The 16,335-nt window shown below is 40.4% G+C and overlaps 1 protein-coding gene across 1 annotated transcript in view; it reads right to left on the reverse strand.

Annotated features, from left to right (window-relative positions):
• Window positions 1-5,992: 5,992 nt before the first annotated feature.
• The window catches only part of LOC137278085 (fanconi-associated nuclease 1-like), a 42,261-nt gene continuing 31,918 nt past the window's right edge, over window positions 5,993-16,335 (reverse strand). The window contains exons 12-16 of the mRNA XM_067810173.1: window positions 10,520-10,716; window positions 9,923-10,021; window positions 9,495-9,623; window positions 9,110-9,215; window positions 5,993-8,473 (exon numbers count right to left, since the gene is read on the reverse strand). Coding sequence (XP_067666274.1) covers window positions 8,424-8,473; window positions 9,110-9,215; window positions 9,495-9,623; window positions 9,923-10,021; window positions 10,520-10,716 — 581 coding nt within the window. The 3' untranslated portion in view covers window positions 5,993-8,423. The remainder of the gene's footprint in view (window positions 8,474-9,109; window positions 9,216-9,494; window positions 9,624-9,922; window positions 10,022-10,519; window positions 10,717-16,335) is intronic.

Below are 16,335 nucleotides of genomic sequence, written 5' to 3' on the forward strand. Positions count from 1 at the left end.
ATCCCGTGTATCTGTTGGTGGAAAGTGGGGAACCCTTGTATCTGGTGGTGTAAATTGGGAAACCCTTGTATCTAGTGGTGTAAAGTGGAAGACCGGTGTATATGGAGGTGTAAAGTGGGAAACCCTTGTATCTGGTGTTGTAAAGTGGAAGGCCCTTGTACCTGGTGATTTAAAGTGGAAGGTCCATGTATGTGGTAGTGTAAAGTGGGAAACCCTTGTATCTGGTGGTGTAAAGTGGGAATCCCGTGTATCTGTTGGTGGAAAGTGGGGAACCCTTGTATCTGGTGGTGTAAAGTTGAAGACCGTTGTATGTGGAGGTGTAAAGTTGGAAACCCTTGTATCTGATGGTGTAAAGTGGAAGGTCCTTGTAGCTGGTGATGTAAAGTGGAGGGTCCATGTATCTGGTAGTGTAAAGTGGGAAACCCTTGCATCTGGTGGTGTAAAGTGGAGACATCCATGTACCTGGTGGTGTAAAGTGGGAAACCCTTGTATCTGGTGATGTAAAGTGGAGACATCCATGTATCTGGTGGTGTAAAGTTGGAAACCCTTGCATATGGTGGTGTAAAATGGCAACCCTTGTTTCTGGCAGTGAAAAGTGATCGAAGACCCTTCCTTGTATCTGGTGTTGTAAAGCTGGAAGCCTTGTAGCTGGTGGGGCGAGGTGGGAAAAGCTCTTGTACTCTTGGTGGTGTAAAGTGAGAAAAAAATCGTATCTGGGGGAATGTTACCATATTAGAAAGTCAGTTATAAAAGCAAACGTGTAGGGGAAGTGGAAAATGTGTTTATGTCATGGACAGTCATTGAGATGAACGCACGTCTACGGAGATAAAATTGCGACTGCAGAGGAAAACGTAAATGGATTCAATGTTTATTGTACTGAGCAAAGGGTAAGGTGACTGTCTCCAATCTCTCCACTCATTTCCATAAGACTTGCATGAAGATGAGGCCAATTACTTCCTGAAACAAATAATCGAAACATCTAGTAGGCAGCCAACAGGTGCTTCAGTTTGCAAACTAACATCCAAGAGCAACTTCAAGTAGTGAAACACAGATACTATCACCTCAACGTAACCATGCCAGTTCCAATCCTCAAATGTCGCAGATTACGAATCCGTGTAATAGCAAAAGAAAACGAAATAGAAAAGGGATTTGCTTGTTTAGAATTTGCACGTGCACAAACGATATAAAAAGTCAAATCATATGTTAAATATGCAGTATTGAAAACACACGAAAACACAAACAAAATGCCCAGGTTAACCCAAGAACAGCCTGAGGGGGTTATAGGAATGCTGCAAATGGGGGCAAAACAGACTAAGTTGAACATTGAACTGATTCCTTAATACAGAAGGCAATTTTGTTCAGTGATGCAGAATAACAGGTAGGGCAAGAGACAGCATGATGATGATGATGACAGACTGGTAATGGACAACGACCCATAACATCGTCAGCTAAGCACCTTACATCTGCGTAACAGATTGTTTCATGTGACGCCATCGGGGTCGAACGCATTAGGTCGTGTGGTCAGACAGACACTAGCAGGACGAGTAAGTGCAGCCGGTATCAGACCTTACAGACCCATCAGACAATACATACAGCAGCAAAGTGCTGACCAGTGAACACCGTCGTCGAAGGCTGAGATGAGAGAAAACAGTAAGAAGTTGGCAACGTCATAATCGACAGCGCTACCTCTTCACCGAGCATGTTCTGCATGTTCAACTCTGATGGCAGAGAGCGTGTATATCGTCTTGACCCCTTTTAGCCTATACGAGGCCGTGCCCTACTGGGATATGAGTGCCGTGGTGTTGCGAGGCATTTCTGCTGCCTTTGGTCATCACTGACGGTAACATGAGAGAGGTCCTAGTGTTGTGTTCCCATTCCTTCGTCAACAGCCAGATGGTTTGTGTTACCCTGACCAACTCGCTCTACAAACCTTAATCCTATAGGATATATATATCCAATGGGATATAATGGACAAATAAATTCGACGGCGACAACTACCTCGAAACATGCACCTTGATGAACTCATTTAGAAGAATGGCGACGCTTCCCGCGTGACGTCATCGAGCATCAGTTCAGTGGGGGGTGGGGTGGGGTGGGGGAGGGGGGTCTATGGGAGAGTTCGCCAGCATTCAAACCAATCGAGGTTTACACATGTTACCAGAGTGACCACAACCTATGGTCATGTTACGCCAAACTTACCATTTGGACATGTATTGAAACACTGTACCCCACATGGACATTACCAACCATATTTAATTCATTGTTCAATGTTATGACATTTTGCACATGTTTTACATGATTTTTTTGTTAATGTTTACAATACCGTTTATGTTGATCATTTATGTTTTCTTAGATTTTTTCGAATCGGCGGTCAAGTTTTTTGTGGACGTAAGATGATCGTAGGTCAGATTTTGCACTGTTTTATTTTACACTTTTATACACACAATGTTGAATATCGGAACAAAGAAATAATGTGCGAAACTCTCTCATGGTGTAAACATTTGTCACAGTTGGAGAAGTCAACGAACTGGTATATTAACATCGATGCTCATGCTGTCGACCGCTGGATTGTCTGGTCCATACCGCTGACATATACCTGAATATCGTCACTGTTGGAGAAGTCAACGAACTGGTATATTAACATCGATGCTCATGCTGTCGACCGCTGGATTGTCTGGTCCATACCGCTGACATATACCTGAATATCGTTGACCGTGGCTTAAAACAAACAAACAAAGAAAACATCAGTGAGTGACTTTTTAACATAAGAAGTTGAGAACATCGGAATTAGCAGGTTGGTAAATTTTGTACATTAGCATTGGTTATAGAAAAAACACTAGGAGTATAACAAAGGATTGGTGCCTGAACTTCAGCTGGTTTGTATATTTTACGTAGTACACACTTCTACATACTAATACATAGTGGTGGGAGAACATGGTCGCTTCTGCTCTCATACACTGTGAGTGGATTGCACATTAACAGTAGCCATTGATATAAGTTGTAGGAGAACATCAGCCGATTGTTACATTACATAAGGAGAACAGCCTTGTATTGGTACATTGACACTAGTTGAAGGAGAACATCAGGGGACTGTTCCATTCATATTAGAAGAAAAACCACCTAGGACTGGTGCATTCACATTAGTTTCGGAGACCCCCAACGGATAGATACTTTAACATGTAGTATTGGTAGGACCGGTTCATTTATATTAGCAGTATAACATTAACGCTTTAATGTGAGTAACAGAAGAACCTCGATGGATTTGTGCATTGTCAGTGAGTAGTAGCAATTGAAACCACACCGACAGACCTTCACAGAAGCAGATACTTCAATGTGCATTAAAAAACTAATGCATAATAGCATCCTTTCCAAGATGGATCAAAATGGCGAATTTTGAACACAACAATGATCGGCAACAGCACGCCCGAAGCACTTGTCAACATACCACTCTAGGTTAGTGGATCTAGGGTACAAGAAATCAATCCGCCTACAGTGATCGATTTCTTACTAAGTGGATCTTTCCCTTTATCCTGAGATATAAAGGCTACAAACATGTAGATAAAAGCGGACATACAATGATACTGCTTTCCTGAAGAACCCCATGCAATTGAAAGCCCAATCATGTGGCTGCTATGGGACCATTTTCTCAATGTTAATTCTAGATCATTACCACCAATTACTGTGAACGGAGGGTCCAACACTAACTAAGTAACAATTCGAAGCTTATTTGAATGGGTCGCAGAAAATCAGCTGAAGTAGTTACTGACCTTTCCAAAGTGCCTGTATCTGAGACAACTGGCAGAAACGTTAGTGTTTGTGTGCCTAACGCCGTACAACAGTACTCACGGTACTGGGATTTATTTAAATTAACGTTGCGTGGGTGACAGTGAAAAGAAAACAAACACTGATGCTGAGATTCAGTATCTTTGAGATCATTTAATTATGAGGTGCTTTACAATATAATATATAATATAACACAGATTTCTATGGCAATCAAATCATAAAGACGTATCGACCTCATTTGAGCTTTCATTTCAATTGTGTTCAACGATCTGCGAGCAGGCTTATGTTAACATTAACGGTTTTAGTTATCATGAAATTAAACCCTACCACCCAGCGTCACTTTCAACAATTTCTTACAGGTTTGATACTTTTGGTCTATCTTAATCCTTGAAATCCAATGCCCGAAAGAATGTTATTCAGATCAGCATTCAAACAATACAGTATTGGCAAACATTACAAAATAATCGACATGTTGTTACTATTACATCATACTGAAGTCTTACTGAGTATTTCAGACCCCAGGGATGATGCAAACAATAAACAATGATTGAAAGCGATGCACAAAGATCACCATTTTCCTGGCGCAGACCATGAAGTCATGTATTACGTGGCTGCATGCAAGGAATACGACTTTGTCACACCAGTCGCCAAGATACACTACAGAACGATCGATATGAGGTTTGTTTGAAGATGTAGCTTTTTTGAGGCAGACATTTCACGCCTCTTGGGTAAATATGTTACATGAGGTCCTGCAATGAATTATAAAAAGGAACTGTATAGTTCTGGGGTTTATTTGTGTTGGTAAGGATGTTTGGGATTTGGAGCGTAAAAAGCATGTATTCTGCTGTACACAGGAGAATTAAATTGGTTGCAGAGGGAATAAGGTCCATACGGGGTCGGGCGGGGTGGTGGTGTCATTTTGTTGGAGGTGTGTGTTTCTTGTTGTTGTTGTTGTTGTTTTTCTTGTTGTTGTTTTTCTTGTTGTTTTTCTTGTTGTTATCAGAATATGCAATTATGACATCAAATTTTGTTCTTCGTCCGTCGCTGACTGATATAAATCATTTTGAAAGGTCTTTTACACTATGTTTTAATAAATATATTCCGAGACAAGAGTTATTGACACGTAATTGTTTCGTTGGTTATAGATGAATGTTTGGATTTGAACTAGAGATAGTGTTTAATGGTCGCTTGTTATAAAATTATTTCCATTCAATAAATTCATAACCGTTTTAAGAAGTGCAGAAGTCAATAAAACACGGTCAACACGAAATCTCCTATCTCCTGACTCAAGCTGTTAAACGGCAGTTAAACATTGAAGCAGAAACAGGGCGAAGTGGAAGTCAATACAGTGTGGTACCCGAGGTATCGATGTCCACCAGCTAAGTGAATGTAAACAGATCACAGATATTGATGTGGAGTTTTCACGTCTATACGATACTACTCCCGACACGATACGATACGATACTGAGGATGCTGCCGACAAACAATTATACAGACACAAATATAACATGTTTGCGACATGGTCACCTTTGTTTTTGCTATGACCACGCTCACGGAAACTTCAATTGAATTCCAAAACAAGGCATCGGGAGAATAAGAGTAGCAGGTCATGATAGTCCTTTCTCAAAAACCTGGTGACAATTTGCCAGGTTGACAGTGGTCAATGATGCACCATTATCTGGGAAATTTGTAACTTCCCCTATCATGCCCTGTTCTACAGTGCGAGAGTGATATCACTTTCAGCAATACTCTAGCAGTCTTGAAGGGACACTCAAAAGGGGAAGCGAACATCCGTCTGGGCATGATGAGTGAGGGCTTTAACGATTAGACATACCCACCACTCCAGATGTACTACACTGGGGAGCACGGATGTGCATCTCACGTATGGATGCATACCATACTGCATTACTCAGATTCACAGAAGAAAAACCCTCCCTAAATCAAGTGGTGACATGTTTTCATTAAATATACCTATGGCCACTAACTCCTGTTAGGCATCTCAAGTACACTTGCTTTCCCAACAATATGTCCCACCTGCCACCTCAACGCATCCATAACAATCTGCACTTGCTCAACCGCCCAGGTTATGACAGGATAGCTCATCTCTGGTGTACAGATGCAGTCTTGCATTACGTCTAGAGAGTGCATTCACTAAATTACATAACTTATTCAGTAATGCTCTCTCAAAGAACAAATCAACACACTGATATAACTGCTACGGTTTATTCACACGCCTTTGTTTTTCTTATACATAATTAGTAAAAAAATACCCTATTTCAATATTCAGTAAATTCCAGTGAGAAGCACAATAAGTATTTCCTGTCAACGCAGTGTATCAGGAAGGGAATGAATATGTTCATCAATACAACAACTATAGTTGAACATGCCATTAACAGTCGTAATGCTACTTTACATATACATTGTATCTGCACTCTGTTGTAGACGAAGTTCTTTTAACTTTCAGCCTGTTTATAATCTACACTGAAACATCTGTACATGGTCAATTTTGTTCATTCAAAAAATTTACAGTTCAGTAGTTTCACAGATACTGTTTGAATACATTCCATTTTGTATCCAGTGGAGACCCAGTTGTTTTCATTTCCACGTTTTTTAAAAAAAAAAATAGACAATGAAAAATACATGCATATTCAATTCCTTACATTTATAAAAGAAAGACAAACAAGTGGATCTGCAACAAATTTTTGGTTTCTTGACTTGTTCTTGAACTTTAGATGACTGAGTATAATTAGCAGAGGTATAGCTTGTTGTTCCATAGTTTCCAAGATACTGCTGTGCCACACAATGCCCAATGACATACTGACCATCAGGAATCACAGGAATCACAAGGCTTTTGAATGATCAACCTCTTTATTGTGCCATAATGACATTACAGCATAGATACTTGTACCATGTTCAAGACTCTCAAATTTTCAACAAAAACATTTAATGCTTGAAAGCAGTGTAAGTATCTATACTGAAACTTCACTATTTGCACAACAAAGAAGCTGATCTATAAAGTCTTGTCCCTCCTTTTACAACTTCTACAATGCCTCTCAAAGAGAACAATCATATCATGAATAATCAATCCTTAATCACAACTTTATACACTTGATACATTCGTTCTATTTCATCTCATGTCCCATCCTCGATATCTTCCAGGGTATACGTTCCGAGAAGTCTCCACTATATCCTGGACGCATCTACGGGTCGGCCTGATAAGTTTATTACCTCCCTTGGCTGGCTCCGCTTTCTCACAGTAGCCAATCAGAATGGTTGCCGTTATAACCGAACTTGCCAGTGTCAACAAAGGTAGCAGTTGCAACTGCGAAGGTTTGCTCGCCGTGCGACTCACAATTTGGGGAAATCATACAGGCAACTTTATAGGTCCGAAACCTTTTTAAAAACATATGCAAGAAATCCATCTACCTCTTTCAGAGAATCTACGCATGGTTTGTTTGCCAAGTTTAATCGGTTAGAGAATTTAAAAAGCGAAAGTGAGTTGTGATTGGTTCGCTCAACTTCCCAGTGTAGACGCCTGATTGGATAAAAAGCCAGCCAAGGGAGGTAATAAATTTATTGGGCTGAGCCGTAGATGCGTCCAGGGTATAGTGGAGACTTTTCGAAACGTAGACCCTGGAGATATCGAGGATGCTCATGTCCAACATAACTAGAATTTTTTTCAAAAATCTTACTTATACTTAATGTAAGAACTGAAATATGTGGAGAGTAAAAGAGTTACTTGAATCAGCTGATACAAGTTTTCCTTGGGCTGCCAATATAGTGGAGTGTATATTTCTATAATAACTGCTTTCACAAATGTTCTCACACTGTGCATACATAATGTATAGAGAATTACCACATTGGTTGTAGGCACGCTCCGGAGCACAGTCTACCTGCTGAACAGTGACTTGCGTCATGTTCAATGATAGTACTCAATAGTTCAATCATTTGTATGTATAATAATATCGTCACTTTGTTCCATGTTCACAACATACATAGATCATCATAGGAAACATACTCCAACAAAAACAAATTCCACAAAGTTCAGCTCCATACGAGAGATAGACACAAGCATGCATGCAAAAACACATGCACGCACAGAGTTTTATCACAATGTTCTTGGGCAACAACATTCAAGCACTTTTTCATGAGCATCCTCCAAGGACTCGAACTTCACAATAAGGTTGACATTCATTCTTCAAACATCCACACACTGGCCAGAAGAAGATGTATCAGAGCCACAAAAGTACAAAACTCAACAGTTGCTGCTTGTCCACACCTCCACACTCTTTTGTTATATTTGATATATTCTTCAGATATACTTTCATCAAATTCTTGGCACAAGGCATGAATTGAGTTCAAGGACTTTGTCATCCAACACCTACCCATTCTTCACCACCTAGTGCTAAAGTTTGTAATCTTCCATCCAAAATCTGATGACTGTAACACAATAAGCTACACCAATCTGTATATACATAATGCCACATTGTAGTCAAGTTTCTGCAGTTGGGTTTGTCACCTAAGAACTAAATGCAAGTTTAAGTTTTCTACTTCAGAGGCCTATCACAGTTGACTTGTAGATGATGAAATGAAGAATGGTGAGAGCATCCGATGTCGGATGTTCAACCTCTGTAGACATTTCAGGAGGTGGAAGTACTGGCCACAGGTTTCAGTTTCTTGGCACCAACAGCTGCAACAGCAAACATATCTTTGTGGAATGTTCTCCCTAACTTGTGATTTAAATCTACACTTTGGTCCTTTAATGTTTCTTGAGTGGTTTACTCAAACAACCAATGTACTTCATGAGATGGTGCTGACATGATTACTAGGTAGCAACTGAAACAATTTAAGAGCCAGCAATCAATGTCCTGGTCACACCAACTGAGAGAAATAACAGACTCTGCTGATGCAAGTGTCAAACTGTTCTGCTAACTTTGCAAGAGTCAGTGTCTTGTCACTAAGTCAAGTTTAGCAACTTGACATTAACTGAAGCCAGTTTATTTTATTCTTTTTTATTTCAACACATATACGCACTTTAATACAAGCTGAAATGTCTGAAAATGATTACATTACACATTTCTGGAACATATCCTCATAGTATCTTTACTTGACCCAAACACTCTTCAGATTGCTTGACAAAGTATTTACCAGCAATATCAATAAAATCATTTATATAAAATCAATACTGAACAGACAACAGTACTGTCTACCAAATTTGTGTGTTGTTTTAACATTGCATTAAGCAATATTTCAGCAGGGCATCAACACAAGGAAACTGTACATGTGTGTACAGAGTACTGCATCCCACCATCCACCATGACCTTACCTTTAACATAGCAGACCTCGGCATCCACGCCCAGTTTGAGCAGGGCGTCCAGCCACAGAATCTGTTTGTGTGACAGACGATCACCTGGGCCTTTGACCTCACAGATCTGAGGAGAATCAGGCACTTATAAAATATCTCACTGAAGTGAGCACCACACAGTACATGTATAGTTAGATATATCTTCATACACTTATCAAAGTTGAACATATATTTCCAGAATTATTACCAAAATATTACAGAATTGCACTGTATATTGATACAAATATTAACAAATACAAATTGGTTCAGATTAAATTCCACATTTTTTTATCACAAATCGTTGAAAAGTAACATGAAGGTGATGTAGCTGACAAGCGCCAGGACACCGTAGGAATGGAAACAGTACCTTGAATGTTTTAGTATCTGTGTTCCACAGAGTGAGGTCGGGGAAGCCACTGCGTGTATGTCGAGGGTCCATGGCATACCGTCTCATCATGCCTGCCAACTTCTTCCCTCCAATACAGCTCACCAGACCCTGCAGGGAGACAGACATACACTACATACTGCTCTAGTTCCAAGACTGGGGGAAGATTTTTAACAACACTAACATCCATATGTAGTTCATGAGATGGATAATGTTGTTCACTGTTGTATACACCCATGAAGTTGAGATTGATAATACGATGTCACGTTGAGACTGACATCCAGTGATCGAGGGAACCATATACCAGCACCTTGGGCAAGCAAGGTGCATGGATATGTGCGCTATATAAATATCCTGTAATAATATCACAACAATCATGGATGAAGGGCTTTACACCATGTTGGGAGTACCTGAGCATGTTCAAGACTCTTAAATTTCTCCCAGTTGAGGCCTGCACACATCTCTCCATTGTGGTCATTCCAGGTGGCCGCCATCATGTCATGTAGAGCCTGGACAAGCAGAGTGGGTGAGTGACGAAAATGTAACTCTACTGCTAATTCAGTGATAGATCAATTCCTGTGCAGAGGAAAAGCTCAGTAGGAGATCTGTTTGTTGGGATGCTGAGACCCTATCAGAATGTGTTTGTATAAGGAGACCACATCAGATTATGTTCGTACGAAGGGACCTCAGAAGATGTTAGTGTAAGCAGGCCCTATAAGAAGATGTTTGTATAAGGTGACCCCCATCAGAAGATCTGGAGATGTTTGTATATAAGGAGACCCTTTAGAAGATGTTTGTATGTTGAGTCCCCATCAGATGTTTGTATAATGAGACCCTATTGGGAGATATTTGTATAAGGAGACCCTCTGAGGAGACCTTATCAGAAGATGGTTGTATTATGAGACCCCATCAGGAGATGTTTGTATACGAAGACCCTATTAGAAGATGCTTGTATAAGGAGACCCTATCAGATGTTTGTACAAGGAGAATGCTGGTATTGCCGTCACCTCCTCAGTCGCCTCCTCCAGTTCCTGTAGACGAGTGTCGATGGCCTCCTGTCGTCTGGTGTAGAAGAAATCACTGTGGAAGTCCAGTGGCTGAGTCTGGTATGGGCTATGGAAGGCATCAGGGACGTCCATGAAGACTACATCCCAGAAGTAGAGGTTGAACAGGTTGCTGATGATGGAGCCCTCGGCATGGAGACCTGGGGACATGATGCTCAGATACTTCACATGGAAGTGCTAATAGAGGAATACCAGCAGGACAGTTAGATTCAACCAGTATCAGAGAGGTGAGATAACACTGGTACAACAAAGTTTCAATCAAAATGCTCTTATGAAACATAAAGATATGCACATTTAGACATCATATGTGTTTCAGTGTGATTGTTTCACCACGACAAAGAGAGGCTTAAAGAGGATTTTATGCACTCACGAATCTAACACAAACTGGTGTGCAACGAAATGTCCTGCTGTAAGAATATCCACAATATCCCCAGGGTGTACATTCTGATAAACCATACCCTGGATGCATCTACAGCCCTATATGATTTTATTACCTCATTTGGCTGGCTTTCTATCCAATTAGGTATAACACGTCACAATTTAATTCTGGACTCACAATAGTCCAGAAACTCTCCGCACTGTGACCGCTCTCTCACAAGAGATTTGGCAAAAATAAACATGCAGCTATTATGAATATGTGCTAAGGATGAAAAATTGAAAAAAATTTTTTTCGAAAACTGAAAATTTAAAGTCGCTCGCCCATGGGCACGCCCATGGACGAACAGCGACCCATAGACAGGCCCATGGGCAGGCCCATGGGCAGGCCCATGGGCGAGAGTGTTTAATTTCGTCCAGAATAAATGTTTTGGAGGTTGTAAATGAATGAAAAAATGTTAATAAGTATTATGCCTAAAATTTCAGCTCGATTTGACTTGACTCCGCTAACTGACAGCGATTTTAAAAAATCTCGCCCATGGGTGAAAAACATATTGGCCCATGGACGAGAATATTTACTTTCACTGAAAATACATATTTTTTCCCATGTTTTGCAGTTTGTAAATAAATGTAAGTATATTTATTAGTGTCGTGACACGAAAATTAGCTTATTGTGACTTAATTCTGATAATTTAGAGCGATTTAAAAATATCATTTGGCCCATGGGTGAGAATATTCACTTTTACTCAAATTACATTTTTTTGCATATTTTGGGTGTTGTAAATGAGTGAAAGTATGTTCATAAGTATCATAATACAAATTTCAAATTATTTTGACTTAATTCCGTTAATTTAGAGCGATGTTTAAAAATCTCGCCCATGGGTGAAAAACATTTTGGCCCATGGGCGAGAACATTGCCTTTTACCCCAAATATATGTTTTCACGTGTTTTGGAGGATGTAAATGAATGAAAGTACATTTATGAGCATCATGACAGAAATTTCAACTGATTTGACTTAATTCCGCTAATTGAGAGCGATTTTAAAAACTCTCGCCCATGGGCGAAAAACATTTTGGCCCATGGGCGAGAAAATATTTTTTCACTCAAAATAGATCTTTTTACATGTTTTGCAATTTGTAAATGAATGCAAGCATATTTATAAGTATCATGACACGACATCCAACTCATTTTGACTTCATTCTGCTAATTTAGAGCGATTTAAAAACAATCTCGCCCATGGGCGAGAATATTTCCTTTTACTCCAAATACATCATTCTTTTCCAATGTTTTGAAGGATGTAAATGAATGAAAGTGACTTTACGAGTATCATGACACAAAATCCAACTGATCTGATTTAATTTTGCGAATTCAGGGGGATTTTAAAAAATATACGAGAATAATTACTTTTACTCAAAATACATCTTTTCCTGTGGTTTGGAGGTTGTAACTGAGTGAGGATATGGCACAAAATTCAACTCATTTTGACGTAATTCCGCTAACTACAAGAATCTGCACTTCCACTCCAAATACATAGATTTTTTATTGTTTTAGAGGTTGTAAATGAATGAAAGTGTGTTTATAAGTATCACTCCTGTCTTAATTCGACTAACCTCGCTCGTGGACGAAAATATTTTCATTTGCTTGTTTTCTTTATTTTGCAAGCATATGGTTAAAATTCAAATGAAAATATAATGACAAATAATTTCAGTTTAATTTAGTGAGTTTAGTTCTATGTCACACTCAGCAATATTCCAGCAACATGGCAGCGGTTTGTAGATAATCAATTTTCGACCAGACAGTCCAGTGATCAACAGCATGACCATCGACCTGCACAATCGGGAACCGATGTGGCAATCAAGTTAGCGAGTCTGGCCACCCGATCCCGTTAGTCGCCTCTTACGACAAGCAAAGTCACCTTTTATGGCAAGCATTGCTTGTTGAAGCCCTGTTCTACTCCAGATCTTCATAGGTCCGGAACGCAGAGAAGTTATTTGTGAAAGTCCTTACTCCAGTGACACAAAGACTATGCTGGGACACATAAATAAACAGCGTTGTGAGATCTTTAAGCTGTTTTGAAATATGTCTTGTCAATCCCACTGACATTCGCCAATAACCACTTAAATATAGAATATATAGTCCGTGCTCCTTCAGAACAAATAAGTAATTAAGAATCCCCAACTGGGTAATTAAGTAAACAACTCAAAATACTGTCACTTTCTGCCCAGGACATCACGCGTCACGAGTCGTGAGGTAATGACCTTGTAAAACCCCTCAGAAGGAAACACAAAGCACCAAAACTGTATTTCTTTCTAGGTGACACATGGTATGCTGTCAAAATTTTCGTTGTGGAATACATTCTATAGTGGGCAAAACCTTACGCTTGGAAAGTGTACCTACCCAGTAGTTTTAAGTGTACCTACCCAGTTTAGCATGTTTCGTTTTAATATTGTGGGATCCACTTTTAGTAATTCTCGTTTGTCAGTTCTTCGACCGAGGTTTTATGGGGTATTCTCCTATTTGTCAGACCAGGAATGATAGGTCACTCTCTTGCTTTCTTTACCATTTGTACCAATTAACATGTTCCTCGTCGTGCTCCAGCGCACACAGTCACTTGGTTCGTTTCCAGCGCAACTTCGGCTGCGTTTAACAGTACTTCAGCCAGTTTACTGTATCAGTCGAAATCTTACAATGAATGAATGAATGAATGAATGAATGAATGAGTAGTATAGGGAATGACAGTTCTAAAACACTTTCAAGAAAAGTCTCTACAAAGCCTTATTTACTAAATGAGGCTTTGGTTGGGCCCTTAGTTCTTGCTACTATTACCCCTACTACATAACGTGTGTTGGAGGTAACACTGTGCCGTACGGTACGATCAATAATTCTTCTCTTACAAACCCCCTACCCGGCCCATCCCTCAAGTAGTACAAGTTAGGTTCGTCGGCTTTCATATCCACTTTATCTATGTTGTAAGTTTTGACTGACCATATAGGATCGGTGGCTCGCTTACGGCTATCGCCCTCGTGTTCCCCCGGCTGGTATAGATACCTCACTTTGGCGGCCTATGTCACGTTTATATCGATGAAACAGTTTAACGTGAACCGCCTACGATCTCTTTGGTGTTCATAATAAAGGCTTGCTGGGCTTTTTGTATCCCCTGTTCTATGTACTTTTTTTTCTCGTCCTCGCTGATAGCAGACTTACGAGACTTGGACCGAATATCTTGTTTCATTCCGTTATATTTTTTGAGTTCAGATAGGATTGAACGAAACTCCTCTTCTGAGATCTTACTGTCAGAGAGTGCCGTGGAAATTCGCTCACTCACTGTGTTCAGCTTTGCTTCGGCCAGAACCCTGATCTCGTCGTGTTTCAATGCCTTACGATTAAGTCTGCGTGATACTAACTTAAGCGCCAACCCTACCAACCCTGTCACCCCAGCCGTTATTTCAATACCTAGCACTATAGGTGCAGCCACGATGGTAGCCAACAACCCAACGCCTGCCACCCCTAGTCCCATGCTGGTTGCCATAAGGGTAGTGTCAGCCCCGTCCACGATATTGAAAGCTCTATTGTATTTTTTACATAGTGCTTTCCGCGTGTCACGGTCTTGTTCTAGTTGACGTTTCACATCACATAACTGCCTCAAGCGGAACCCATCTACGGTTTCCAGCGTCTTCGCTACTTCCTCTACGACTGGGTACAGACCCATCCTATAATATATATTTTGAAAGATATTTTAATTGGGGTTCAGTTAATATTCTATCAATTAATTTGAAGTCTATAAGGTCTAGATTACTAGTCAGGGTAATAGGTGAGAGGCTAATAGAATTTCCTGTTGTAATAAAAACCCCACTGAGGTTTATTAAGCGGTTTATAGGACCCCCGTGGGTATCCTGTTGTATAACAATACGACAATATTTGTTTTTGTGTTCGTCAAACCAGTGTATTGACACCCCGGGTAAAATTTGGTGTACTCTTGAGATGTTTTCATGTTGTAAAAACGTAAATAAGACTTCTATGATGAGTGTGAAAGGGGTGTATATATCAGGCCTTAAGTTAGTAGGATAATTGCTAAATGTTAATTTATTTTTTACTTCACTCCTTAACCTATTTTTTTCGGTATTAGTAGTTCCTATGGATACACTATCCGGAATGAAATCCCCGGCCCAGATGCCGTTGTTCCTAATCTTAGCGACTGTCCCATGTTCGGTTAATGTGATATAAGGTGAGGTGAGTGTTAAGTTGATCAGCCATTCAGGCTCTTTTAAATCTGATAACGACACCCGTCTGTACATGTTGTCTTTGAAGTGCAGGATGTATAATTCATCTTCCTCACCAGGCTGATCGAATCCCTCCGTGTCTCCTAGGTCGTTAAGCGTAGTGTTGGGACGATGACTGGTCATTATTATACTATTACGATATAATTTCCAACTGGTTTTCTGATAATAATTCATGGGTTAACTTCATACCTATGAAGTGTATGTTGTCAGGCAGGAAGATATTGGTTAGTGATATCTTATTTTCCACGATCACGTTGACCCCCTGCAGACTGGTCTTGGAGTCGACACCCGTCCGCACGTAAACATTGCAAACTTGAAACTGGTGTCGTTTCACCCACCCGAGTTTGATCCCCTTCACGATCTCGACATCATTCACCGATGGTTCCCCTAGGTAGACTTTGATGAACAGTGTTGAGTTTGCCGGTAGACTCTCTAGTATCTTGGTCACGCCTTCGAATTCAGACACCAACTGCAATTTCACGTTTTGTATGGCCGGTTTACTCGATAGCATGTGGGCTGCTATATTGTTGACGGGGCTGACGACTACGCTACGTCTCTGAGTTGGGACGTAAGCCACGAGCAGGATTCCATTGTTCACGACTTTGTTTAGGTGGTTGTCTTTGTTATCCGTGAACACGTAAGGGGAGACGAGTTTAATATTGAGAAACCAGTCGTCGTTATCGGGTAACAACACCCACTTGTCATCTTCGGTGAAGACGAGTATATATGGTTTGTTTTTGACGACGGTAGTGCTCTCAACATCGTCTAAGTCGAACAGTTTACCCCCGAACGATGGGTATATTACCCAATTATTATCACCGGTGTTGACAAGGGCGTACTTAGTGTTGACTGTTGCTCTTGTGGTATCTATCATATCACTTAGGGTTCCACCGGAGGGGATTTCAACGCGTTTGTAAATGTTGTTTTTCAGTTGCAAGGCATACGATTTACCATCTACTCCGGGAGCGTCGAAACCGCGTGTGTCTCCGAGGTCGGAGATCCCGATATTGACGCATTTTTTCACTCCGGGCCCTTGTGCGCTGGTCATGTTACATGAAGTGTTAAGCTGAGGTATCCTATATTTACAGGATTATGATTTATATC

This window comes from Haliotis asinina, chromosome 3, assembly GCF_037392515.1.
Source record: "Haliotis asinina isolate JCU_RB_2024 chromosome 3, JCU_Hal_asi_v2, whole genome shotgun sequence".
NCBI classification, from domain to species: Eukaryota; Metazoa; Mollusca; class Gastropoda; order Lepetellida; family Haliotidae; genus Haliotis; species Haliotis asinina.